This window comes from Planococcus citri, chromosome 2 (genome assembly GCF_950023065.1).
Source record: "Planococcus citri chromosome 2, ihPlaCitr1.1, whole genome shotgun sequence".
In the NCBI taxonomy this organism is placed as follows: domain Eukaryota; kingdom Metazoa; phylum Arthropoda; class Insecta; order Hemiptera; family Pseudococcidae; genus Planococcus; species Planococcus citri.
Window position 1 is genome coordinate 33,630,600 of NC_088678.1, and position 26,250 is coordinate 33,656,849.

The 26,250-nt window shown below is 32.9% G+C and overlaps 1 protein-coding gene across 1 annotated transcript in view; it reads left to right on the plus strand.

Moving 5' to 3' along the window:
- The window catches only part of LOC135835510 (O-acyltransferase like protein-like), a 40,019-nt gene that overhangs the window by 5,936 nt on the left and 7,833 nt on the right, over positions 1-26,250 (plus strand). The window contains exons 2-4 of the mRNA XM_065349778.1: positions 24,625-24,797; positions 24,895-25,082; positions 25,550-25,746. Of these exons, the coding sequence (XP_065205850.1) occupies positions 24,625-24,797; positions 24,895-25,082; positions 25,550-25,746 (558 nt within the window). The remainder of the gene's footprint in view (positions 1-24,624; positions 24,798-24,894; positions 25,083-25,549; positions 25,747-26,250) is intronic.

Genomic DNA, 26,250 nt, shown 5'->3' on the forward strand with positions numbered 1-26,250 from the left:
GGTAATCGTCGTTTTCTAAGAATTTTCACTTCGAAAAATTTCTTCGTTTGTGGAAATAATTAGTAATATCATCCGATAAGCTAGTTGATAAGTTTTTCTTGTTCTTTGTCACGATTTCTCAAATTTTTGACCGAATTGCCAAAAAAAAAAAAAACTTCACACTTTTGAGATATTTTTCAGGTACGTCTAAAAATAGGTACGACAGACATATCGCTGATGTATCCGAGTAAAAATTCTCAAAATTCTAACCAGTTTTCGCGCTATCTCTCATTCATCATACGACGCATACCAACCAACGATCGAATCAATTATCAAAGAGAGGACGTGACTCTTGAAATTTTTCTGCACCTGGACGCGAAAAAATTCTACAGGAAAAGTTCAACATGCTTCCTATAGATATGATTTCGCAACACTAGCGATATTCTCATAAAGATTACACTCACGCTATTCGTACAATGATGCATTTCCTTGTGGTAAATTTAGAGATATTATTCGTTATCTAGTGGTTGAATTTTTTTTTTACATCTTGGGACGATTTCGTTCATTGTACATGTTTTATTGCGCAATGGCAACGAGGTTAAATAAGGCATGAATTTCCGAGCTGTAATGATTGCAATTTTATTTTCATAGGAATTTTCCGTCAATTTTCCCGCGCGGTGGTATTGCATGTGATAAAATATGCCGCCGAGATATTTAAAAATAGACTACACTTTATGCGTAATTGGGAACATTTTTTGGAATAAATACGATTGTTTTTCGGTGATTTTTCTCACCATTTGTGTAATAAACTAGAGTTTGTTTTTTTTTTTCAAAATTAATCCTAAAATCATGCACTGCTATCTTGAAACGAAGAATTGATTAATTAGGTATACAATATTTTTGCTACAAGGATATGGAAATTCATGATTTCGAGGTTGATAATTCAAATAATCCAACCTTCAAAATACTTACGTAACTTATGTAACCAAAAAAGCTCGAAAAAGTAACCAAAAGAGTGACAAAAATCGAGCAAAACATAATGTAGAAAAAAAAATAACAAAAAAACAAAACATCACAAATTGAAAATTAATGTTTTGATTAAACAGGTAATTATGTTGAACTATTTTTTTGAAACTTTTTGGTAGCTAAGAAAAGACTTTTGCAATTTCTGGCAAAAAAGTAAAACTTTGGAATTTTTAGTAAAAAAACAACCCATTTTTAAAAATTTTGTTTAAAAGCGAGAATTTTTCACAGTTAACAATTTGACAATATCAGTCAAAAGCAGGAATTTATTACCGAAAAATGATAGGTACTTTTTGGCCAATTCTGGAAAATATCTAAAGGAGGCTTTTGAATAATTTAATTTTCTGGGGGGGGGGGGTGTTTGCAATTACTTGATCATTACACCCGTTGTGTGAGATTTAAATCGAGTTATTAAGGTCAAGTTTTTTGTAAGGATAGTCTGTGCTGATGTAAGGAGGGACAGTGAAATAGTAAGTGAATCGGTCAGTACGGAAAGGTAACAAGTCACATTTTTGAAAAAAAAAATTTTTGCGGAAATGGGGGTTTCAAAGTACGGCGGATCGACTGGTGATGTCAGATTTCCGCAAAACTGCCGGGAAAGTGGTATTTGGGCGCAGAAAAAGGGCGGATCCACATTTATGACTTTTTTGTAAAATGTTTTAAATTCCTTGAAAAATAACTAACATTTTTGAGAAGACCATTTTTTGAAATTTAAGTTAATCTCTGAACTGAAAAATGATGAAAAAATTAACAACTTCGGCAAAAAGTCTTAGAACTCAAGGGGTTTTTGGTCAATTTAAACGAGATAGCAGTCTAAATGATGTACTTAGATGTAGAATCAAGCCCCATTCGTGCCCGAGAAATTTCAAAAGAAATTTTGTCGATTGAGTGCAGAAAGGGTCTAAGTCCCATTTGTTTAGGCAGCAACAGCACCGGCGCACGTGAATATTTTTTTTTGGAAACTGCGCTAAAAGTTGTGTCTTGGGGTCCTCTTTCAATGACCTTAAGCATGTTTACTAAAATTTTTTAATTTTTGAATGAATCAGTTTTTTGTTATTCCTGAAAAACGCAAAAATGGACTTATCCCCTTTCCGTACTGACCGATTCAAGTGTTGGACAGATATAAGTTCTGACAGGCAGAACTGGCATGTGGGTTTTGGAGCCTTTTCATAGAGGTGATTGTGGGTGATTTTTGTGTGGCCAATTCTCAATCTGGTTATAATGATTTCTTCAAGTCTATATTTAGTTGAGATAGGGTTTTCCAAAGCTGAGTAGTTTTTTTGTGGTGAAAGAGCTTGTTTGATGTTTGGAGGGACCAAAAGTTTTGCCATTTCTTAAGTGTGTTTTGGGTGAAGATAGATTTAAAGTCGTCAGCTGTGATAAATGTGAGAGGAGAAAGAGTAGTGGCAGATTTTGCATTTTCATCTACAATTTCATTTCCTGTGATTCCAACATGGCTGGGTACAGACATAAACTGGATGGAGAAGTTTGAATTTTGTAAATCAAATAGAGTTTTATGAATTATTTGAATTAGGGGGTAGTCAGAAAATAGATTTTGGATAGCAGTTAGTGAGCTGAGGGAATCACTCTGAATTAAGAAAGACTTATTTTCTGATTCATAAGTGAATATATCACAGAGGCAGTGGAAAAAAGCTGCGAGTTCGGCAGTGTAGATTGAAAAGCAGTTATGGATTTTAAAATTTGAAATTTTATCATTAATAGAGTAGGCATGCCCTGAATGAAGTGTTGGTATTTTTGATCCATCTTGTAAAGCAGAGATTGAATTTTTTGTATTCTGATAAGAGTTCAAGATAGTTTTGTTTTATTACTAGTGGAGAGTGGCTATTTTTTGAGTAGTTAATAAGTTGTGTATTGACTTGAGGAGGTTTGAGGAGCCAAGGGGGATATAATATTGGTTGTTGGATGAGTGTTTTAGGATTGATTTGAAGATCATTCAACATTGTGATGAAATTAGAAATGGGTCCTTCTATATGATCAAAATGTTGGGGGTTGGGTGGGTTAATTGAGTTTTTGGAGTGGATGGGAAGGGTTGGTGGATGCATTTGAGATGAATTTGTTTGTTATAAGAAAGTTTCACAATTTCAGCAATAATCAGCAATTTTTGGGAATTATAGGTAAAGAAATTGCATTTTTCAGCATTTTTTTTTTTTTTTCAGAAAAGTGAGATTTGTTTTTTTTGTAAATTTTTGACAATATTTCAGATGAAAAAATCGAGACTTTTCGATTCTTGAAAAATTGAGATTTACTCACTAAAAACACATCTTTTGGACAATTTTCGGAAAAAACTGCAGAGAATTTTTGAAATTTTTTGGCAAAAAGTAACAAAGTTTAGCAAGGAAAGAGATTTTTCAAAAATTTTGTATCCCCTTTGTCATCCCTTCTTTCTCTCCATATGGTCATTCCATCAACTACAATCATGAAAAATTGAAACTTCCGAAAAAATAATACCCAGTAAAATCTCTCTACTTGCCTCTTCCAATGACAAACGCTCATTTGCCTTCCTTAAGGGTTTAAAATTTCTTTAAGGTTGTTTGACAAATTCTGATGGTTCTGCGAATCTTAGAACTGCTTACGTACCTACGCTATAATTTGCAAAATATGTTCGGATAAGGCCGAGGTTCATCCGGATGTTTAATAATTTAATTAGTCTGTTTCTGTTAATCTATAAATCAATACTTATCTAGTTCAAGTACGTGAAACGCCTGAGCAATTGGATATAGTTAGTACGTAGGTAGATGAGTAGCCAATCAACGACGCAACCTCCTGCTGCAGAAAAAAAAATGAATTTTCATCTTGAAACCAGATTTGCATGGAGAGGAAGGAAAAATAATTCTGAAAATGGGGGATTATTTATTTTTTTCTAATGCATGTGTACCAAAAAGCCAAGAGGAAAATAAAACAAGGTACCTTCACCTTTGATAAAAATGTTTTAAAAAATCTTTTCAATTAAGTAATTCTGAACATATCTCCTCCTTTGATTTTAAACTGAAATTTTTTCAGGAATTTGATAGGCACCCAAGTCGAGTTATCACTTATAGCAGTTTCATTAATGCAACAGCTAAAAATTCCTTCCATGACCTAAGTACGAGTAATTAACACCACAATTGAAAAATCACCACCCTTGAAGATCGAATTGAAAATTTATAACCTTTCAATTTTTACACTTATTTTTCAAAAAAATAAAATAAAATACGAACACGATGTGCAATCGAACAACTTAATGATAATGAAATTTTTATACAAATTGCATGATGATTTCCAATCGTGAATTACGCGTTACAATGCCACCGACTTAACAATAATTATAAACGAACTGTGTGTAAATTACTATTTAAATTTTTTATGTACGAATCTTGACTCGATAGGCTTCTTAAACTAAACGTATAAGAACCACGAAACACCCAAGTCACGAATTGATATTTGACAATGGCGTGTTAAGAAACACATTACAATTGAAAATACTACTGATTTTACCAGCGTTGTCGAGTGATTTTGCAATATTGAAGCGAAAAAACGTATTTTTGGTGCATGTCACACTGCAACTCGATTGAAATAAGAAAGTAATAAGGCTAGGAAATTGAACCGTTAATTAATGATCTGTAAAAGTAATTAGATTGTTGATGAGTCGATGAGATGTACTATGAGACCATGCAGCATAACGAATCTTTGCTAAAATTTCTAAAATTTACTCGTCCTATCAGAATACGCAGTATACGCATCCACCTGTAGGCCTAGGCTAGTTTTAAAAATGTTGAAGTATAAGGCTGAAAAACACGTTTTTGTGGGAACTTGCGTTGAATTTTAGAATTTCGTCATCACTTTTTCTGATACTAATATTTATGCATATTTCATTCGGGGGAAATTGTGACTGAAATTTATTCAAGTTCAATGTTCATATTCCAGTTTTTAATATTCTATAGGTCTATAACCGTGCATTAAACTGGTAGTAAAATTGGCTGGATGTTCTATTTACGTGAATGATCATATTTCATGAACAGACCTCTAGACTTGCATGTGAAAAAAATGGAATTCCCATTAGCGAATTTGATGCTAGCAGCGTACCTATACCTATTCTAATGATGACGTTTAGCAAATGCGATGAATCCGGTTCTATTTGTTATTACCAATGTCCTCCTTTTTTCAACGGTTTATAATTAGGCACATATGTAGAGGTATACTCAAGAGTCGAAGACTATACAAGTTTGCGAAAAAAAACCTAAATCGATCTTGTAAAAGATATATCCGAGTTTGAGACTTAAACTGGCAACGTGATTGAATCGGATGAGTTGCTTGAGCATTTTTTCATGCTTTCTAAAGTATTTTAACCTGTTCATAGGTTAGTATTGTTTGTACAACCTTGAACGATGGGTAAGAAGAATGTCAATACGTTTATGTACAGTTAATCAACGAATAGAACTACACGAGCGACCTTGACGACATTTTGTAAGTACTCACGAAAATCTTTATTCCTGACGGTTTCAAATTGATAAATAATTTGGCTGAGTACCCATCTTCTCCGCGAAATCTTTGTTGTAAAAATCTGCTAAGCCAAGAAGTCAAGGTATACGAGTAAGTTAAAATTTTTTCCCTGCAAATTATCAGATTTTCACATCTTGAAAAATCTCTCGATCAAGTTTATAGAATGAGGAAATGCATAAAATATTTTGGAACTGCATACGTATTTTTGGCATCTATACAAGTGAAACGAAAAATATATCACAAATCAATGATTTTTCAATTCAACTGTCGATCATTAATATACATGAGCTGAAAGTTTGTGTGATTTTTGCATCCAAATAACAGTTTTATTTACCACCAACATCCCTCGAATAATTTCCAAAAACTGCAGAAGAACCAATTTAAGAATAACATGCTCTTATAGACCTTGAAAATTCGCATCAACGTTTTACCTTGTACAATCGACGTTTTGGAAAAGGTTGTTGAAGTGACGTACGATTTCTTTTTATCAAATTGCTGATAAGATTTTTTTGCCAATTTTGTCATTTTTTATTACCAACAAAACATCTACGTATTGTAGGTACATGTTTTCCACTTTCCTTTTCCTTTAATGTTACGTCATTGAACATCACACATTAAATTCGAAATAAATTGTTGTGATGGATAATGCTTGTTACCATAAAGTTACATTTCCGTTGATTAATCCTTCACGATAAACATTGTTTCAAATTATGAAAACCTAAAAAAATAATATTTTTCGACTTATGGAACATCCAAGAGGAGGTCAAATGACTGATGCTTTCTGACAGAAGTGATACCAATGAGTTCTACGAAATTTTATAAAATGTAAAAAAAACACGAAGTAGGTATTTCACTAAATTTTTTTAATCTAAGGTGTCTACTGTCTACTAAGTAGATGGAAAAAAATAAAAAAGGATGACCTTTTGATGACTTTTGTTTGGGTGACCAAATTTTCACCTCTAGAAAACCTCTTTTTTTAAAATGACTTAGGTTTAAAACTAAACATTGATGGACAATTTTAATAGAATTTTTACCCGATCAATGGAAAATAAATGAAAAAATTCATCATGTGCGAATTTTTCACAATTTCAGACTTCATGACACTGTTTTAAATGAAATTTTATTAATTTTTAGTAACTTTCAAGTGATTTTCATGATAATTTCACTGTTTTTGATATGCTTTATATTTTATTTCGATATTTAATATTTTTGGTAATTTTCCTCGGACAATTTTTTTCCCATAAGTGAGAATTTTTGCTCAATTTTAACAATGTTTATGGTAAGTATTTCAACAAATTATAAAGCAATTTTTGCACAATTTTACTCAATTATGCTAATTTTTCACCAATTTATGGCAACTAATAATTTTCATGTTGAATACTTGCTGCATTTTTGACAAATTATCGTTCAAATTTGAGAATATTTGATCAATTTTTGGCTAAAAGGATGACGTTTTGATGATTTGAATGACCTGGTAGTGGTAGTCACCGTGAAATCGAAAACTTGAATTTTTGAAAATTTCCATGTCGGGAGCTCTCTTTCTGTTCTTAAACAATAAGAAAAATCCAAAAAATAAAAATCTCAAACAAGAATTAAAATTCAAAAATGAAATTTTCATGTTTTTTATCCCCTAAGCAATCCTCTGATTTGGCCCATTTTCGTCAGGAAAGCACAATTTAATAGATTTTACCCCCACTCCTCCCACACACGACGACAAAGATGATTTAACGCATCTTTGATTATTGAATTTGGTCTGGATTATTTGAAAAAGCGTCAGAGAATTTGAAAATTTGGACTCAAATTCTTTCTAGAATTATGAAAAAGTACACCCAACCCCCCTCCCCCAACCCATATTCTATTTCTAAAACAGGGAGATCACTAAGTACATACATCCAGTCATTATACATAAGGGTAAGGGTATCAAATATCGACCCCCCCCCCCCCGTAACTCACCTGATAATGCCACAAAATTTTTGATTCTTTTTTCACAGAAAAAGCGAATGAGACCAAAATCACCGCTGTAAAGCCAAATGGTGAGGAATGACAAGCAAAAAACGAAATCAGAAAGTCAACATTAAATTTTAGATTTTGTTCAAAGTGAGCTTGTGAAAATAGTTTTTGGCGGATAAATTTTGTGTTAATTTTTATTTAAAGCTGACATTTGAACGAATAATTAGTGCCAATTACTTTTTGTTCAAAGTTACTTTCATGAAGTGCCCTAAAATCGACCTTCCATTGTTTTGACAATCTCAAGACTTTGTTTTTTGCTACAGACATACCAAAAGATAAACCAAAATCTTAAGAAATGGGCCAAAGTTTCCGGTAAAATGTTCTAAGAAATTTTAACACGTTTTTTGAGGGGGTCGATAGGGTCACTTTTTTTTGGTAAGTGGCCAATTTTCATAATTTGTAAATACGTTCTAAATACTTTATTTTTAGGTATTAAGTAATAAATATTTGTTTTAACCCCTTCAGACTTCGATTTCCGTGTTTTTTTACTCATTTTTAACACGTTTTTTAAAAGGGTCGATATTTGGGTCACTTTTTTTTGTTGAATTTTTGAACTTTTTCGGAAAATGTAAAAAAAAAGATAGTAAATGAAAATGTTGGGTCTTGGGGCTTTGGGATGTTGATGTAGACATGCCAAGCTATTGTTTAAGCCATCGCCGACGTTTCCAGCTCAATTTGGTTCCGAGAAATTCAAAAAATAAACTAGGGGGGTCGATAATTGGTACTTTTACCTTTACGTTGAGGAGTTGGATTGGGGGACCAACGAGAAAGATTTTTTATTCAAAAAGGGGTTTGTTAAAAATGATCATGACTCAGAAAAAATACAAAATTCAAAAAATTGTTGGCTACCTTCTTACTTTGATTTATTCGAACTTGAGGAGGTTCTACTCTAGAAGACTGACATCGCTTGATATAACGAGAAAAGTTGTTTCTTGACGAATATTTTTCACGATTTGGAGGAGGAGGGAGAGAGAAAGGGCACTTAGAACGACTTAAAAATTCCAACTTTGTGAATTAAGGTGCACGTGCACCCTAATGTTGAATAATTGGAGATGTATGTGGTGAAAATTGTCCATCGAAAATTCAATTTTTCTCACTTTTTTCCAGAAGTTCCTACTTGAAAATGAATAATTTTGAGTCAAGAAGTCGTCATTTTGCTACGCTTTCCAAGGGCGTTGAAAATTTTTCGACTTGAAAATAAATTCTTTCCAGTCTGAGAAGGAAAAATTCCAACTGCCCTTCGTACTTTGTCTCTCAATGCGCCCTATATTACTTTTTAGAGGTATCTTTATCTGCCCCTAGCGATATTTCAGTGCACCTTAAGTAAGAAGTAGAGCAAGTTATCAGTCATCGAATATAATGAATTAATTTTCAGTTCAGTCATAGGTAGTTAGGTATAGGTACAGATGATTTTTGTTGGACACCTTGGAATTTGCATAACTATTTCGATTCGTTTTAATTTATTATTATTATTTTGAAGAAGAAGAAAAAAACGGAGGTGAGACAGATTGAAGAAGGTTAATTACACAAATAGAAATACTCAGACTGCTAATGATTGAGATACGGACGAATTGGAATGGGTAATTGATGCGATTGTCGATCTATTACAGAGATTACTGTACAACGAACGATGAATTGTAAGTACACGGATAAAGTAGTTTATTAAACTCGGTGCTCCGATAATACATACGCAAGAAAACATAGGCATAATATGTAATCTGCATTGAACCTAATAAAAACTCGTAAGATTACACAAACTGGATTCCAACGTTATATTAAATGTTGGCCAGTAACCTGTACAGTGTACCATTCAACGGGTCGTACATTTACTTAGGATGTTCAAGGTTAAGGTAATCTCTCCGACATTCTTTCAGCGAAAAATGTGAGAAGAAAGCATAGACGTAATCGTCGAAGCCATTAGGAATTGTTTTAAAACAAATGCGCGAACCGATTACGAAAAGGAAAAAAATTGGTGCGAAAAATTTCATCCGCAGCAACACACGAGGTGGCTGTTCATAAAAGATGACATATTTACTAATATTATTCAGGTATCCAAACCTATACCTTTAAAACGTGTAGGCTTGAGTAAATATTATCTCGCCATCCTTTTAGGATGACCCATCATGTATCGAAATCTTCGACAATGTGTGTTTAACGATTACGAGCACTTAGCGAGTTGGGCAGAATGATGAATTTTCTCTTTCGTTGAACGTACGATAAATGTACCTACTACTTGAGAAAGTGCTTTAGTCTTGTTTAAATTTCAATAATTTTTTTCGCATTGGTTTGATTCTTTATCCAAGTAGTAAGTATAGATTTGACAATTTTTTTAAGTCTCGTATCCGCTTCGCAAAATTGTGTGACGTCTTTTAAGTATATAGAAATGCTGGCACACATGTTCATAATTTCCACCAAGGTGCAAGGTTTCATCTTCATCCTCGTGGAATTAATTATTTTCGAGTAACATTTTTGAATTATAAATGACTTTTACCTTTTTCCAAATTCCGACGAGTTCCACGAGTTGGAGTTTTCTACGGTGAAAAAATACATCCAACATTTGAACCATACAATTTTTGGATCACTTCCAGCAGAATTTTTGCACGAGTACCAGCTATATTTTATAGCTTGTAACTAATTGGTTGTTAACTGAAATTTTTACGTGCGAGGCTGATGCAGCGAGAAGTTGAACTGGTTGTATTGTTGGTTTTCGGCAACTGGGATATTTCCATTTCGTTTTGCCTATCAAATTTTGTACTATCTAGGTATAATATTGTGTAACTTATGTAAGAACAAGAATTTCGCTATTTTACATAATTTTCTACTCGAAAAATTTACTATCAAAGGATCTTCTTTTTTTTTCAAAGCACGTAAGCACCAAAATCTAGTACCTCTCTACTTGTATTTAGTTTATCACTTGAGAAAAAAAATGAATATTAATGAACTAGTTAATATGACAAGGTCAACGAGAAGAAAAGTTGCAAGTTGATGAAAACATTCTCAATAATAGTGAAATTTTATGCGATTTTGTGAGTAAAAAGCAAGGACGAAATAGTACTTACATAGAAAATTAAAAGTTATAATTATTCCAATTGTGACTCAAATAAATTTAGATTCAATAAAAAATTATTTTTCGACTTCGGCGTCTTTTTTAAAAGTTTGGGTTGGTTTGTTTCAAGCCTCATCTGTCCTATCGTTTTTGATCTTCAGAAAGCAAATCAAGCACGAATTCAACATCGCTGCACTCCTTTCTCGCGGATAAAGAATAGAAAAAACTGTTCTGATACTGTCATACATACAAATGGTGATCTTTTCAGACTTATATACCCCCAATTAGGTAAGTTATTTTTGAGAAAATCGAAAGATTTAGGTTGTGGATTTTTTTTCTGTTATGGTGAATATTGGTTAAAGAAAAGAGGCTTCGAATGATTGGCAGGGCTTCAAACCCGAACGTTTTCGGGTACGGGTATCGGGTACGGGTACAGATTTATTTCTCAAAGAATCGGGTACGGGTATGAAAATTTTAAACGTTCGGGTACAGGTACGGGTTCGGGTATTTTAGGTGAAATACCCGAACTGTACCCGATCTATCGGGTATTTTCGGGTATTTGGGTTCAAAATAGTCTCTATCGGGTACGGGTACAGGTTCGGGTATTCCTCATTTCATTTTTCGGGTACGGGTACGGGTTCGGGTACAGAAATTGTTGGATTTTCGTTCGGGTATTCGGGTATTCGGGTACGGGTACGGGTTTGAAGCCCTGATGATTGGTGAAGCAGGGTGTCTAACAAAATTTCTCCGAAGAAATGCAGTACTTTTACAGTACCTTTTGCATTACCTTATTTTTTTTATCCAGCTTACACCGACCTCCCCCCAGAAAAAAAAATATTTTGGAACCGGTTGAAATTTGTCGATATTTTACAAGTACATATTAATTTAACAAGTGTTGCCATCTTTTAAAGAACAAAAAGAACATTTTTTTTTTTAAATTTTCACCAATTAATTCATTTTGAGGTTTTTAAAAAATTTTAAATCAATGATTGTGAGAAAAAATACAGTACTTTTCAGGCAAAATGCAGTACTTTGCAGTACTTGCAGTACCGAGGATTTCAATGCAGTACTTTTACAGTACTTGCAGTACCTGTTAGACACCCTGTGAAGTGACGATTTTATCCACCAAGATTTTTTTTCAAATATTGGAAAATTTGTCATTTTGCTATTTGAATTTTTGTTTTGAGGAGGCTCGTCTTTGCTCATGAAATTGGTTCACGTCAAGAGCCATGGTACGTCATTCATCGGACCCAAGTGCAGAAAAATGAATAAGTAATAAAAAGTACAGTATGGACAACGGATTAGTGCCATGCCACCCAATAGTGTGATGGTGTACTCAATCGTTTTCCCCCCTTTCCCATTGATAAGTGGCGAACTGTACTTTTGTTTTGCTGTTTTGCATCTTTAACATATACAGCATCCGACCAAGTGGGATCAAAAGGGACTCAAGAAAAAATCAAGCTTTCGGAAGAGATCGTCAATGACTACAAAAATTCACACAATTATGGCAGAAAAATACATAAAAAATGTAATTCCACTCACTCGCAATTCTATTGCCCAAAATGAGCACATTTGGTACTAGGTACGCAATGATTCTTACCTGAAACAAACAAACGAAAGTTATAAAGATAAGTAACTCAATTTGAATACTGTTTAAATAATTATCAGGATGTCTACTTGAATCTAGAAAGCTAAATTCGTGCCTTTTTTGTACTCTACAATTGAAATTTCGTACCGGATCAATGTCGTGTCGTCAAATCTACCATAGTTACCCCCCCCAACTCCTCCTCCACCTCATCACACCCCCCCCCCCAATCAAGTCTTCAATGTGTTCAGAGATTTAAAAAATACTCTAATAGAACATTTTTCTGATATTTTCCCCATAAAGGTACATAAGATTTCAAAATTCACCTTCTTCTCCCCCCTCTCTGTCCATTTCATCATTTTATTAAAAAAAAGAGATTTGTCAAAAAACTGTTCGCGACCTCTAACAAAGTTCCTATAGTTCATTGGAATCCAGAGTCAAGATATTTTTGTGATTTTTGGACTAATTGTAAGTAGGTATGTACTTTTTTTGAATTAAAAAAATTGAAGCACTTTTTTTTTACTCAAGATTATGTCAAACTACCTCATTGTTTTTGAAGAATTTTTTAGAAAATTTTAAAATGCCAACTGGTCCAATCGAAGCAAGAGCAAAAGAAAACTTGTGATTTGAAAAAAGTTTTCTGTATTTTCTTGAAATGGAACAGAGGAAATCGAATAAAAATTTGGAAACAACACTTTCGATAATGACGCCATTTTTTAGACATTTTCGTGTTTTTTGAAGAAATTTTTATATATACCTACTGTGCTCGTGGGCTGCCTAGGTCAAATTCTTGCATTTTTCGTACACTGGTAGACACTCTTAAAATGTGAAAAATTTGTTTCTAATTTGTAGTGGGGGGGGGGATTCCTTCCAGTGAAAGTGCATATTTTGAAAACACACAGACACAAAAAAATTATAAGAAGTTCAAATCGATATGAAAGGTTATTACTTAAGGTTATTACTTATTATGATGCAATTTTCTCACAATCAGAATTTCAAATCAAAACTGGAAATTTAAGTTCAGTTTTCAAAGCTGAATGCCATTTTTGAAAAATTCAATTTCTTAAAATGAAAACGTCCCTTCCTCCTCGACTCCTTCCTCGCGGGTTTTTGGAGCTATCTGAAAACGTTTTTTTCGGTTACTGAATGGTTAGACTTCGCAAGCGAAAATTTGAGTAAAATTGAAAAATACGAGATCTCAAACTTTATCTAAATGACATAGAATAATTCAACAAGAAAGAATCATTTTTTTGATTTTTTTTGCTAATTTCAAGATGGACAACTTCCATGGAAATTTTTCGATCATTTCAGCACGAAAAATTTTCACAGTCTCTGTCTCAATGACCTCGCGCATAATTTAAATTTTTTTATATTTTCAGCTCGCTTTCTATCGCTAAAAAAGCATCCAAAAATATAATACCGTGATAAAAGTTGATTTATACGATCGGAAGAGCATCCAGCAAAAGATGAAAGATTACACGAACTGTTACATTACGATTAAAACTGAAGAGAAACCGGGTTGGCTTCAGGTTTAATCCGAGCGATAGGAGGACCTTGACATTGATTATAAGACGATGATTTTTGATACGAATGAAAGAAAACAGGTGGAGGTACATTCGTAATCACGCGGCACGTCATCTATGCACTATGCAGAAGGGAAAATTGTCATTTGAGACTGATTTCGAAATAAGTTCGCGTGTAGAATTTATTCACAAGGAAATCAACGTATAAGAAGGAAGTACATGAGCAAAAACACGGTATGGGTGACTGGATGATCACGCCTGAAAGAAGGATATTGCTCAATGCACATTTTTACTATAGATACGTTGTTTATAGGCCCAAGGATTGAGTTACCGCGAGATTGTAAAATATTTTGATAAAATGTTTAATGATGATTCATTTTGAAAGTTATGCTCATGCTCGAATGACTCGCGCGAAGGTGATCGTTTTGGGTTGAAATATTTTTTGAAAAAAAATAATACATGTAATAATCTACGAGAACAACTACTTTAATAGGGTAGTGCCTATTCTGCCTATACTTCCTCAATCGAAATATTTTAGAAATTAATTCGCAAACGTAAATATTTACTAGTCATTCTTGAATAACAAAAAACAAGCGGGGTATCTTGCTACCGCGAGTGTAGCTAATGCAATGTTACGATTTTTAAAATGAAATGAATCCGTTGGGAACGAATTGAAATCTGTTGCATATTGCGACACAGTCGAAAAACAATACCATACCTATAATAACAAAACATAAAACATCATCACGCATGCTTGATATTTTACCTTGATAATATGTTAAAATGCAATCAATCATTTATCATCAATCAAATGCGCCAGGTAAGGTGTTATAACACTAAGTCTGCTAAAAATTTAAAAATAATATATTGATGGCAATACTATGTAAACAATACGAGTATGTACCTAGCTACGTATGTATAGGCTTACTTCTTACACCAATTCAATCATGATGAAATAGGTAAGTAAGTACATAACTAGTAGGGTAAATTTTTAATAAAAATAATTGCTGTTCTGCTGGTGCCATAAAGCATAACGAGATATTAAATCAATACGTAATTTCTCCGAGCATACTTTTGCTTTCTTTTACAAAAAATGAAAAATATAATCACGTTACAATTACCTATTGAGTAAATATTGGCTAAATGTAGACAAATTTACTCTTTCCATCGCAAGTATCTTATGAAATAAGAAATGCCCACGTGTGTGAGGTATCTTGTATCTACATTTGTTAACGTGTAAAAATTAAAAACCGTTGCAAATCATTAGTTGTGGAAGGCTTCGGGTGTTTGAAAATACCGACGAAGGTTCGAATTTCCGCGCTACGTAGGCCTACCTACAGTCCAGTCCATGATAATTGTATATGTGCAGTACCTAGGTACATGGAGAGAATTGTGACGAAATTGTTACAGAGCAAATGTGAAGGCTGTGAGAAATTGGAGAATAGCAATGAAATGTCACAAAGTATGATTGATTATTTTTTATTGCTATTGTAAATATGCAAGTTTGATAAACAGGTGAATAAGTAGTATCTTCCTATAGGTGAGTGATATGTGCCTAACCTATACGAATGATGAGCCGTTTATAATTATTCTTATTGACGATGGTAAATCCCATCAATAGGACTTCCAAGAAATAATTTTGATTGTTTGGAAAAACAGAGGAATATTCAAGTTACATACGTATTAATCAAGTTTCATTTTTTTTTTGATTGATTGTACGAGTATTTTTCTATTCTTTTGTATTGCGAATATTGCTGTTTAATGACTGATTCTTCCAACTGGAAAGTTGGCCCTATCTAAAAATAAATTTAATCAGAACCACAATAGGTGTTCCTGGTTTTCCTAATCTTTCATTAACCATAATTAAATACCGAATAAACGTTGCCTGACTGATATTTTACCATCCTTTGTGATTGTACATAAAAAGACAGGAGGGTTTAAATCGAATTAAAATTATAATTTTTCACAATTACAATGAAAATCTAAAAAAAGACACAAGTACCCACTTATTAGAAGAGTATCAAATGAAAAATCACAACAGTTTTGAATTTTCGAAGATTTTTGAAGAGAATGAGTAGAAGGAGAAAGCGATAAAGTCACCATTCTGCATAAAAATTGATAAGTGGCATGGTTGGATGAAATGTTATTAATTTAGAAAAATCATGATAGAAAATAATTGTCAGAATGAGAAATTATCTCCAATATAATAAATGCTCAAGTGCATTTTTCAGTTTTTGATGGGATGTTTTTGAAAATCAAACTAGGGCTAAAAATGTGAAAAAATCAAAATTTAATCAATTTGATCTAAAAAGTTTAAATTTGGAATGATGGCGTTTTTCGAACCTTCCTAATCAATTGAAACTGGTTTTGAGACATTTTCGACAGTTCTAGAGCCTCCAACAGATTTTTGAAGCTTGAAATTTCCACAAAAATTCACCCGATGAATACATACAAGCTGGAAAGTTCAAATCTACTTCGGGCCATAATTCCAACATGAGGAGTCTGGTGGTTTCAAGCAGTTCTGGAGCCTCCAGCCGTACTTCGAAAATTTCAGATTTTCAAAAAGCCATAAACACTTTTCAAATTAATTTAAAACGGGATTGGTGGGTGTTAAATTGTTAAAGAAATTCAAAACGTCCACTTTTTTTTTACTCAGTTTTGGGAAGTTTGTGTTGTTTTTTTTCAATTTGGAAAAACGCACTGATCACAAGTTTTAAAAAAAAGATTTTTAGTTTCCTCTGAAATTGACATTTTATTTTGAATTGAAATCAGTCTACAGGGGAATTTTGGCCGGGTGGAAGAAGAACCGGAAGACGGTTCAGAGGAGTCGAAAATGGTGAAAATCAATTTTTTTGTAACAATAATTGAAGAGCTCTATTCCAAAGTGGGTTAAGTCACTTTTTTTCCCAAAAAATGCATTCAACATTTTTGATGCTAAAATTCGTTCTGTTTCCAAAAGTCGGTGCACCTTTCTTTTCTTTGGACATAGAACAAAAGCTTGTAGAAAAATTTACTTTGAAAAATCGATGACTTAACCCATTTTTGAAGTAAAAATCTCCGTAAAACGTGTTTTTTTAAAAAATGACTTAACCTACTTTGGAATAGAGCTCTTTATAGAACATACAAAAAATTGGCAAATTCGTGTTGATGTAGGACGTCTTTTGTGATATTCGCCCCACAAAAAATCAAAATTCTGAGTGAATTGAAAAAATAAACGAATTTTTAATTTTTTTGCTTCGAGTGTAATTTTTATCAACTTTTTCATTAAATACGTCAGAAAGAGGTCAAAATAAGACAACTGAAAAAATTTAAACTTTTTTGATGTTTGGAATTAAAAATTGAATTTTTTCAATGTTTGGAATTGAAAATTGAATTTTTTCGAATTTTGATTTTTTTGTGATGAGTTTATTTCATCGAGTGAAAGGGGTTTTCAACTTTTTCAACAGATACGTAAAAATAGGGGTCGAATGGGCCAACTTTACCAATCAAAATTTTTTTCATGTTTTAATAAAAAAATCGTATTTTTTCGCAAACTTTCAACTTTTTCAAAATTGACTTTACGAAATAACGCCATGCCAATTTTTTAATATGTTGTTCAGCATAAAAAGTTGTCCGTGATATATTTTTTTCAGAATTTTTGAGAGTCGGAACGGTATGAAAATTACGTTTTGAAACTTTTCGAACTGATTTTTCGCACGAAAAAAAGTGGCAACACTGATTTTCATGATACCACCAAAAAGTCTTTCAAAACCTCTAACTATTGAAAACAATTCCATTTTGGTAGGTATCGTGGTTATCGAGTAATCCACTGCTGAAATGGATGATATTTCAAGTTCACAGAAAACTTTGACACCCCCTAGCAGCCTTTAAAAAAGCGCTAAAGGGCTGCGATTTGCGCCATTGGTCATCCCTTCAAAAGATCTTTCCACAGGAAAAATGTCAGAAAAATCGCCGACCCCCCTCCCCCTCCTTCCTTACAACTTCTTGGTCGAATTGACGTGGAATGGCCCCTATAAAACTTCCCTCAGCGATGTATCTGACTCGACAGTTTTTCAGGAAAAATTATGTGAGGAAACCTTCATTGATCCAAGTGGATCATTTAGTATCGTTCAAGACCTTTTCATCAAAATATCAGTTTTAAAATTCGTCTCCCATTTAAACTCAAGTAATCCCCGGAATTATGTGTGTTTTTTCCGAGAACAAACCGGGGGGGGGGTCAATCTAGCTGTATACCCCAAATCTTCCGACTATTCTTTAAAACCTTCGAGCATGATGAAAGACAATAACCAGTTTCATAGCTACCAACCTGCCTCCTCCCTCGCATCATCTACGAAATATGCACCTTATGGTAGAGAATTAGATTGGGAAATCACACTTAATCATTTCACTCAAAAAATTCCGTCCGGCAACGATATTTTTACATAGTCTAAAACAGATTAGCCCCTCTTTTGCCTTCTTTCACCAGTCTAACAGATGTCTGGATTTCAGTTCATGCCAACGCAGATTAATTTAGTACGCTATCAAAAACAAAGGTCATTGAACGTATCGTGTCTGTAATGCAATTCACCTGTTTGACGCCAACAACAACAACAACAAAACCAGAAATATAAACCAAATATCTACCCCTCCACCATATTTTATTTTATATTAATTTATAATTATAAAACAAGACAGAAGTTGTGAAATATTATTCCATATTTGAATACCTTTGTATATGTATAGGTAGGTAGGTAATTTAGGAATGGTGGTTTCTGCCATCGTCAGTCGGATATGATCGAAATTCTCATCAGCCCAGGTTATTGTTAAACCGAGATAATACTAATACGCATTAACAACTCAAATATTTCAGCCTTCGTTTTTCGTTTAAATATCCCAAGTATTTTATTCGATTTTTCACGCGTTCCTTAAGGTACGTAAGGTACATTTGCGGTTCAATGTAGCGACCTCCGATCATAGGTAGGTAATAATAGCATAGATAGTTTGAACTGATGGAAATTGAGGTGAACATATTACATAATTATGCAAGTGGATAACTTTGTCGCTGTCGACGAACAAAACAAAAACAATCACCAAACTAAAAAGATTACTATTTGATTAATGAATTAAGTAAGTATAATGTCACATCGCAAAACGCCGTATGCCTATAGCCGAAATAACACAATGTTGATAATTATATGTATGTATAAAATAGAGGTTAAATGTAATAATCCGTCTGACAACTTTATTATTTCGTTTGTCGTGGGAAAATCAACGTCGAGTTTTTTTCTGTCACATAATTTTTACAGATTGTAAATTTTGTCAACGCTTCATCGTTTAAAAAATTTCATTTTCGGTTGATTTAGCTTCCAATTTCTCAATCGAGAGTGTCAGAAATATGAGCAGGCTGTGGTTGGGTAAAATGGCACCTGTTTGAATTATCACTGGTTAATGGATATTTAAACATAGAGTATTTATGGTTTTTATCCAAAATATCTCATTTCTCGCGATAATTTCCCGTTTAAATGGTATTTTATAATTCGTCTTTTATCGCTTTTGCAGTGCTTTGTTGAGAATTAAAAATTTGTTTGTCGGCTTTATTTTCATTTCATCTTATTATAATTTGTACTTTACTTAGGTACCTACCTACCTACCTACCTACCTACGTTTTATTGGAAAATGTAACGTAATTATAAGGATACGGGTAGGATAAGTTTTTTTTAGAATAATACAATGTCAAGTACATACGTAATGCAATATTTGAAATAAACGTATTTAAAATTTCGTTTACGAATAAATCATTACCTAGAATTTTTATCTCGAAATAATCACAATTTTATGACGTGAATTTAAAATAACGTATCTGTATTTTATTTCAAACTTGCACTTGAGCCAGACCAGTGAATAATTTTATTCATTAAAATCACCATCACGAATTCGATGCACCTGTTGACAAAGTGTGTACCTAGGTTTGAAGTCACAATCAGACGTCATTTGAATAGGGATACCTACTCTACTCGTACAAATATGACGTATTGGTTTCTGGAAAAACAAAACGTGGTTTCTTCAGCAACAGACGAGAGCCCTGTTTACCAATTTTTATTGGTACTTGTAATTTAATAACCATCATCGTGGTAAAAGGTCAACATGTAGCAAATAAATCCGTCTGTTATACTCGTAATGATCGCTACATGAATATGATTATGCATAAGATTCTAATTTCGGTTTCATTTTACTTATTGAGAGAATAATAGATCGATGATTGATTATTATGTAATGCAATCCTAAATCAGCAAAGATATAAGGGCGCGGAAGTAAATTAAGAGGACCAGCCATAAGTGCGTCACCATTGTCTAAAAACTAGGTGACGCAATCCAGCAGCGAGTGATCAATCAAAAGTGAAAGTATCGCCATTGATGTTAAATATACACATACATTGAATTACTTATGTTGATATAGTCGATAGTACATATTATGCAGACCAAACAAATATATCTACTATGTAGGTAGGCTTATTTGACCGAATGTAACTCTTTTAAATTACCATGCAGTTTTCGTCTTTACCTATGCAGGCAAGTCATACTACACAGAGCTACTATGTATACTTGACAAACCGCAAACATCAATCTATAAGCAAAGCACCTTACTTATTGCGTTATGTAGAACCTTCATTTATACCTTATAGTTAAAGAAAAAAAAACTGCTATAAAATAGGTATCTATATAAGTTCAAGTTCACGATGATCTTAACTTAACGGTGCTTCTATCGCGAAGTTGTCTTGTTCTCTCGAGAACCAGGAATATTCTCGTTTGTTGAACAATTAATTGCTTGGGGTTTTGTTTACTCGTTAATTGAATTCGACATTGCGCGATAAGGTTATGTATTCGTAAGGTTGGATTCGATTTTAATCAAATTTCATCCACAGATGACAAATACTACCTATACAGTATTGTCTTTGTCTTTTGTTAACCCCCTGAAAAGATTGCAATGACCTGAAAAACCTAAATCGAAACGGACTTCGTAAGAAGCTTACTTATAGACTGATATCTAATGTTTTTCTCTACCTATTGGTATTTTTTGATTTTGAAATTAATACCCAGGTATGTGATAAATAATAGGTAGGTAATATTTGTGAAAAATGAATTCTGTCTGCCACTGTTTATTCATTGATATTGATGAAATAATATGTAGGTACCTACATACAATAGATAGCATACGTAATTTTTGATTGAACTATTTACTCTTGCCTATGTCTGATATCATTGAATTAGGCCGAATTGCTGAAGGATCATCTATTGATGAGTTTGATAAACTAGTACATAATGACTTTAGAAAGATGCTAATCAATCAATTAATGAATAATCATATGCTCAATATTCAACCATACACAGGTCAGGTGAACTGTTTTATTAGATTACATCCAAGATAATTCCTATTAATATGTGAGACGTGGGTACTCATCGCTGAAGGAAGAGGAGACAATTGAGAGCTACTTTCAATAAAAACGAAAAATGTGTATTTTTAGACGCGATCCTCCTCCCCACCCCTCATAATGGTCCAAGATTTCGAAAAATGTGATTGGACAACTAAATGTCTAACAAGGGAACCTCAACAAAAACTCGTCAACATCCACTCGAGCTGAAATTTGGCTCAATAAAACAGCATGTCACACTGACCTCAGAACGAAATTTTCAGTTGTCAAAGTTGATTAAAACGCCTTCAGGAACGATTTGAAATAGCCGAAAAAAAATTCAACTTCTGCTGGAGTCTCCAGATCGGTCCAAAAATTGCGATAATCGATTCGGAGGGTCGACTTTGGAAGGCTGGCGAAGTTTCGAGAAATTTGATGGAAAAATTGACGATTTTAGAATTTTTCGAAGTTTCCAGAAATTTGATACAAAAATTGACGATTTTAGAATTTTTTGAAAATATAAGATTTTTTCAACGTATAAAAAAATAATACCTAACTACATTTTTAACTCGTCACCTCGGAGTTGCGATAGTTGCGATTCACCAACCGTAATCGATTTAGAATACGAAACTTATGATAGGATTAAAATTTCAACTGCCAAAGTTGATTACAAATTATTGCTGGAGAAAAGGCTACTGAACTTTTGCTCCCGGTCCAATGATGATAATCCAAGTTGTCTAACAAAATTTCAAAATGAAAAAGTAGGGCCCAAGTAGGACTTTTAGGAGGACTTTCAGCAGGTCATTTTTCGAGCACTTATGGAATTTTTCAAAGTTGAAGGGGAGGGGGCTCAAAATTTACATTCAAGTTTTTAGCAAAATGTTTGTAAAAAAAAAATGATGTCTTTAAAACACATTATGATTTTATTTAAACAAATAGACGCCAAAAATATAACGTTTCACTTTAATTTTTCGTTTTATTTTCTCCTTGTCAATTTTGAAAATTGATGAATATCATATCAAGTTCGCTCAAAATCAAATTCAACTCAGAATTCTTCAATTTTGATTGTTAATATTTCATATTATTATTTGCTTCAAAATTTTGAAATTCGAATACAAAAATGGAAAAAGAAAAGCAAATGGGTACGAGTAAAGTGAGGGGAAAAGCTCCTGAAAATTAGTATTCCACGAGGCACAAAAACAATAGAATTCGAATGATGCATTTTTTTGTTTGAAAAATCCAAAATTAAAAATTAAAAGCAACCGAGCGAAGCGATTAGGGCAAAAACTCTCGAAAATCGGTATTTCGATACCTAGGTATAAATTAAAAACGATGTTTTTTTGGGTGATGACTGATGAGTTATGTACCTACTAATAAAAAGTTTATAATTTTGCTTCAAGATTTTAAAATTTAAATGATGACTTTTTATTCGAAAATTAAAAATTGAAAATAGAAAAGCAAACAGACCCGAGCGAAACGTGGGCAAAAGCTCCCAAAAATTGATATTTTGAGGAGTATGAAAACGATATGTTCTGGTGTGATACATGAAGAAGTTGATTATTTTTGTTTCAAAATTTTAAAATTCGAATGATGATTATTTGAAAAAAAAAATTCAAACTTGAAAAATAATAGCAAACAAGCTCGAGTGAAGCGAAGCCAAAAGCTTTCAAAAATTCAATCATGTTTCCAGAAGTAAAAACAAGAAGTTTCTTTATGATGAGAGAAGTTCATTTTTCTGATTCATACTTGAACATTTCTTGAATTTGAACAATACGGTTTCTATGTATGTTGAAAAAAAGAGGGCAAAGCTCTCAAAAACGTGTCATTCAAAATCTAAAAAAGTCGACAAATGAGCCCTTCTCTGCAAAAATTTGTTCAAAATTCCGGAAAAAAGGAGGAAAATTGAAAATTTGAGAAAGTCTTATTGAAAAAAAAGTAGAATTTTTGGATAAAATTGTTGGAAAGTAGGACTAAAAGGACTTTTGAGAAAAAGTAGAACTGTAGTAGGACTAGCAGAACCTGTTAGACATCTTGTTCGATCAATTTGGGGCGGGGTGATTTTATTACACAAACGTCGTTTCATTTTGTAGAAAATTGATATACCAACAGGCTATTTTGACCATTTTCAACAATAATTCGGCAAATATTGAAAAATCAACTCCGGTAGCTGAAGATTTGATTCTGAGGAGTGAGTGACATGCTCTTTCAGTTAGCCAAATTTCTGCTTGATCGGAATTGACGATTCATTCTAGGTCATATTTCAAGTATGTAACAAGGCATTTTGAGAACCACTTCCGACATGATCAAGAAAAAATTCATTTTTTAGGCTTAAATGTTTTAGAAAAATGCCTCAAAAAATCTCAAAATGTGCAATTGGCTAGCTACAACTCTAAGAATTTTCCATTTCGGTGATATTCTCACTACCTTTGTGCTTTGCAGTTCACTTTTGACTTTAGTGAGGAAAATCACACCTAAAAAAATAGAGAATTTCGTTTTCTTAAATTGACTAAAATTTATAAGAATTGTAAGTGAATTTTTTACTCAGTTATGTTGTTTTATTAATATCTATTGGCCAATTTTCAATGGAAAAAAGTTATCTCGAGATTTACTTTCTCATGGCCACCATTTTCAAAAATTCACTAGAAATTGAAAAATCAGCTTCGACAGCTCAAAATATCCGATTCTGATGTGAATGACAAATGACTCGCTCTTCCAATGAGCTAAATTTCAGCTCTATAGAAGTTGACAAATATCTTTCAATCTCTCTTTACCATTGAAAATTCATTTTAAAAGGTAAGTGCTACATTTTTTTTGAAAGGGCGTTTCCCCCTTCAATTTATTTACAAGATGAGTAGATAAGCTTTTCATTCAAGGTTTTTGTCATGCATTCAGGGTCAAGATTTTCAACAATTTTGTCGCAATTGGAATATTTTTTCATGTACAATCGTTTTAATAAATTAAAAAGATATCTGATCAAATTTTAGTCCATTTTAAATGATTCCAAAACATGTTATTTCGAGTCATTTTTGATTCAACACTTTGAAATTTTCCAAGTACATCTTAGATCATTTTCGTGCTGATATTTTCAGCAATTTTAATGATACCTTCTAATTTCTTGATTACACGTTCCTTAATAATGTTGTCTCTTGTACTTATGTCCATGAAATTGAAGTTTTGCGACGATTTTTTCCAAGTAGGTACATATCCTGTAAGGTGTGAAAAAATTACCACCATTATAAAGATGTCAGTGTAACATGATGATTTTTTTTTTGTTAATGATCTTTGCCTATGATTACGGTTTTTGTGGAAATTGACTGAAGTAATCATACGAGTATATACCTTTACCTACACTACCTACCTAAATACCTTTCAACACGAATGTAATAAAACAAAGCAATAATACCTATTCCCAAAGTAACAAAATAATAATTAAAGTCAACACACAACAAAACAAAGTTGCTTATCAGCTGAAGATTTTGATTTAAGTTGACGAAAAACATGCATTAGCATTAGACCTGCCCAGCATAACATATTTGAGTTGTACTAAAATTCGTACCTATTTTTGTTTCAGTGTTCGATTCCGGCGGCCATTACGGTGGAAGTTATTTTTGGGGAAACCCGTACTGGATGGGATCACGTACTTTATGTCGAGAGATCTCCTCTCAAGAGCCAGATATACCCTTCCCAATAGAATTTTCGATCGCAGCGGCTAATTTATCATTGAACATACCAGGAATTAGAAAAGTAAATCTTATTCTCGTCATTTTACATACGTCAGCACTAAATGCGACCATCTTGTTGAATGTATTAAATTGAAATATTACTTTTTCTTCCCGATTAGCATGGCAGGAGTCAATACGTTGGTATGTGTTTACCTTACTCTTGTAACAAAGAAGATGTTCATATTTTAGTAGAACAGTCGTTGAAGATTGATAATGACGAAGAAAATCGTGAAGCTGAAGTAATCAAAATAAAATCTCATTACGATTACTATTACATGACAGAGGACAAAACGTTTTGGCTCGTTGTGTAAGTTGTTCTGTGATATTTACTCGCTAGCATTAATTTATATCGAAACGAGTATAGGTACTAGGTACCTAGGCAATTTGAAAAAATTCAAATAATGAGTGCATTAAACCATGTGAAAGGTATTATTCCTACAGTAAGTATGGTACATAGACCCGGTAATAAAAGATTAAAGGAACACTATCGTTGAAACTTTTGATAAAGTTATGTCGAAATCGTACGTATAATCTACGAGAAATTCAATTCATTAATATAATTTGAACTTCAACGTAGAGCGTCTAATGAGGCCTAAGTACTGCAATTTCTCAATTGCCAATGACTCAGCTCGTATGCAAAATGTAGGGCAGCGGTGCGTCATTGATTAATGAGACCGAAATACCTGTGCGATTTTCGCCCAAGATTTTATTTTCATCTTCGAGGTCATTGAAACAAATTTTATGCTTATGAAATTTCTTTCTTTATTGTTACAGGGTTTCGTCGGTTTTCGCTTTCGTATTTCTATTCGTTGGTACGATTCTCGATATTTCTATTGAAAAACAAAAAAAGATAAGGAAGAATGGTCGTGTTGGTAAAAATTACAAATACGATAATTACACTTATGCTGTTAATCCGCCCGTTCAACCGTATATGGATAATGCCAAAGTAGAAGTTGAAGGATGTATGGTTGGTAAGTTCATAGAATTAATAAATTGTACCTACCTATAGAATTAATTTACAAAAAAATGGAAGTTTTTTTTGAAAGATATATTTTTGGACTGGAAAAGAAAAAGTTGACGAATACCGAAACAAAAACGCAATTTTGAAATGAAAAAAACGAAGGAGGGGCAGCTCTCTACCAAATTTGGATAAACGTTTCAAAAAATGAGCAAATATTTGACCTCACACAGTTTCAAGTTAATAATAATCAATGTTATACCACTTCATTTCTAATTTTTATTAGAAGGGATCATTGTGTCTTCTCAGGGCTAGTACTAAATTTTTTCCAAAAAAAAGTGACAACATTTTTTTTAAAAATTCACGCAGAGAAAAAAGACCAAAAATAGAATATTTCAAATTGAAATGTTTTGGTTTTCAATTTTAAAAAGTCGGACTAGTTTTGCAACTTTTTGGTAAAAAAGCGAAAATATTCGGCAATTTTTGGCAACCAAAGTGAACATTTTTGCAATTTTGG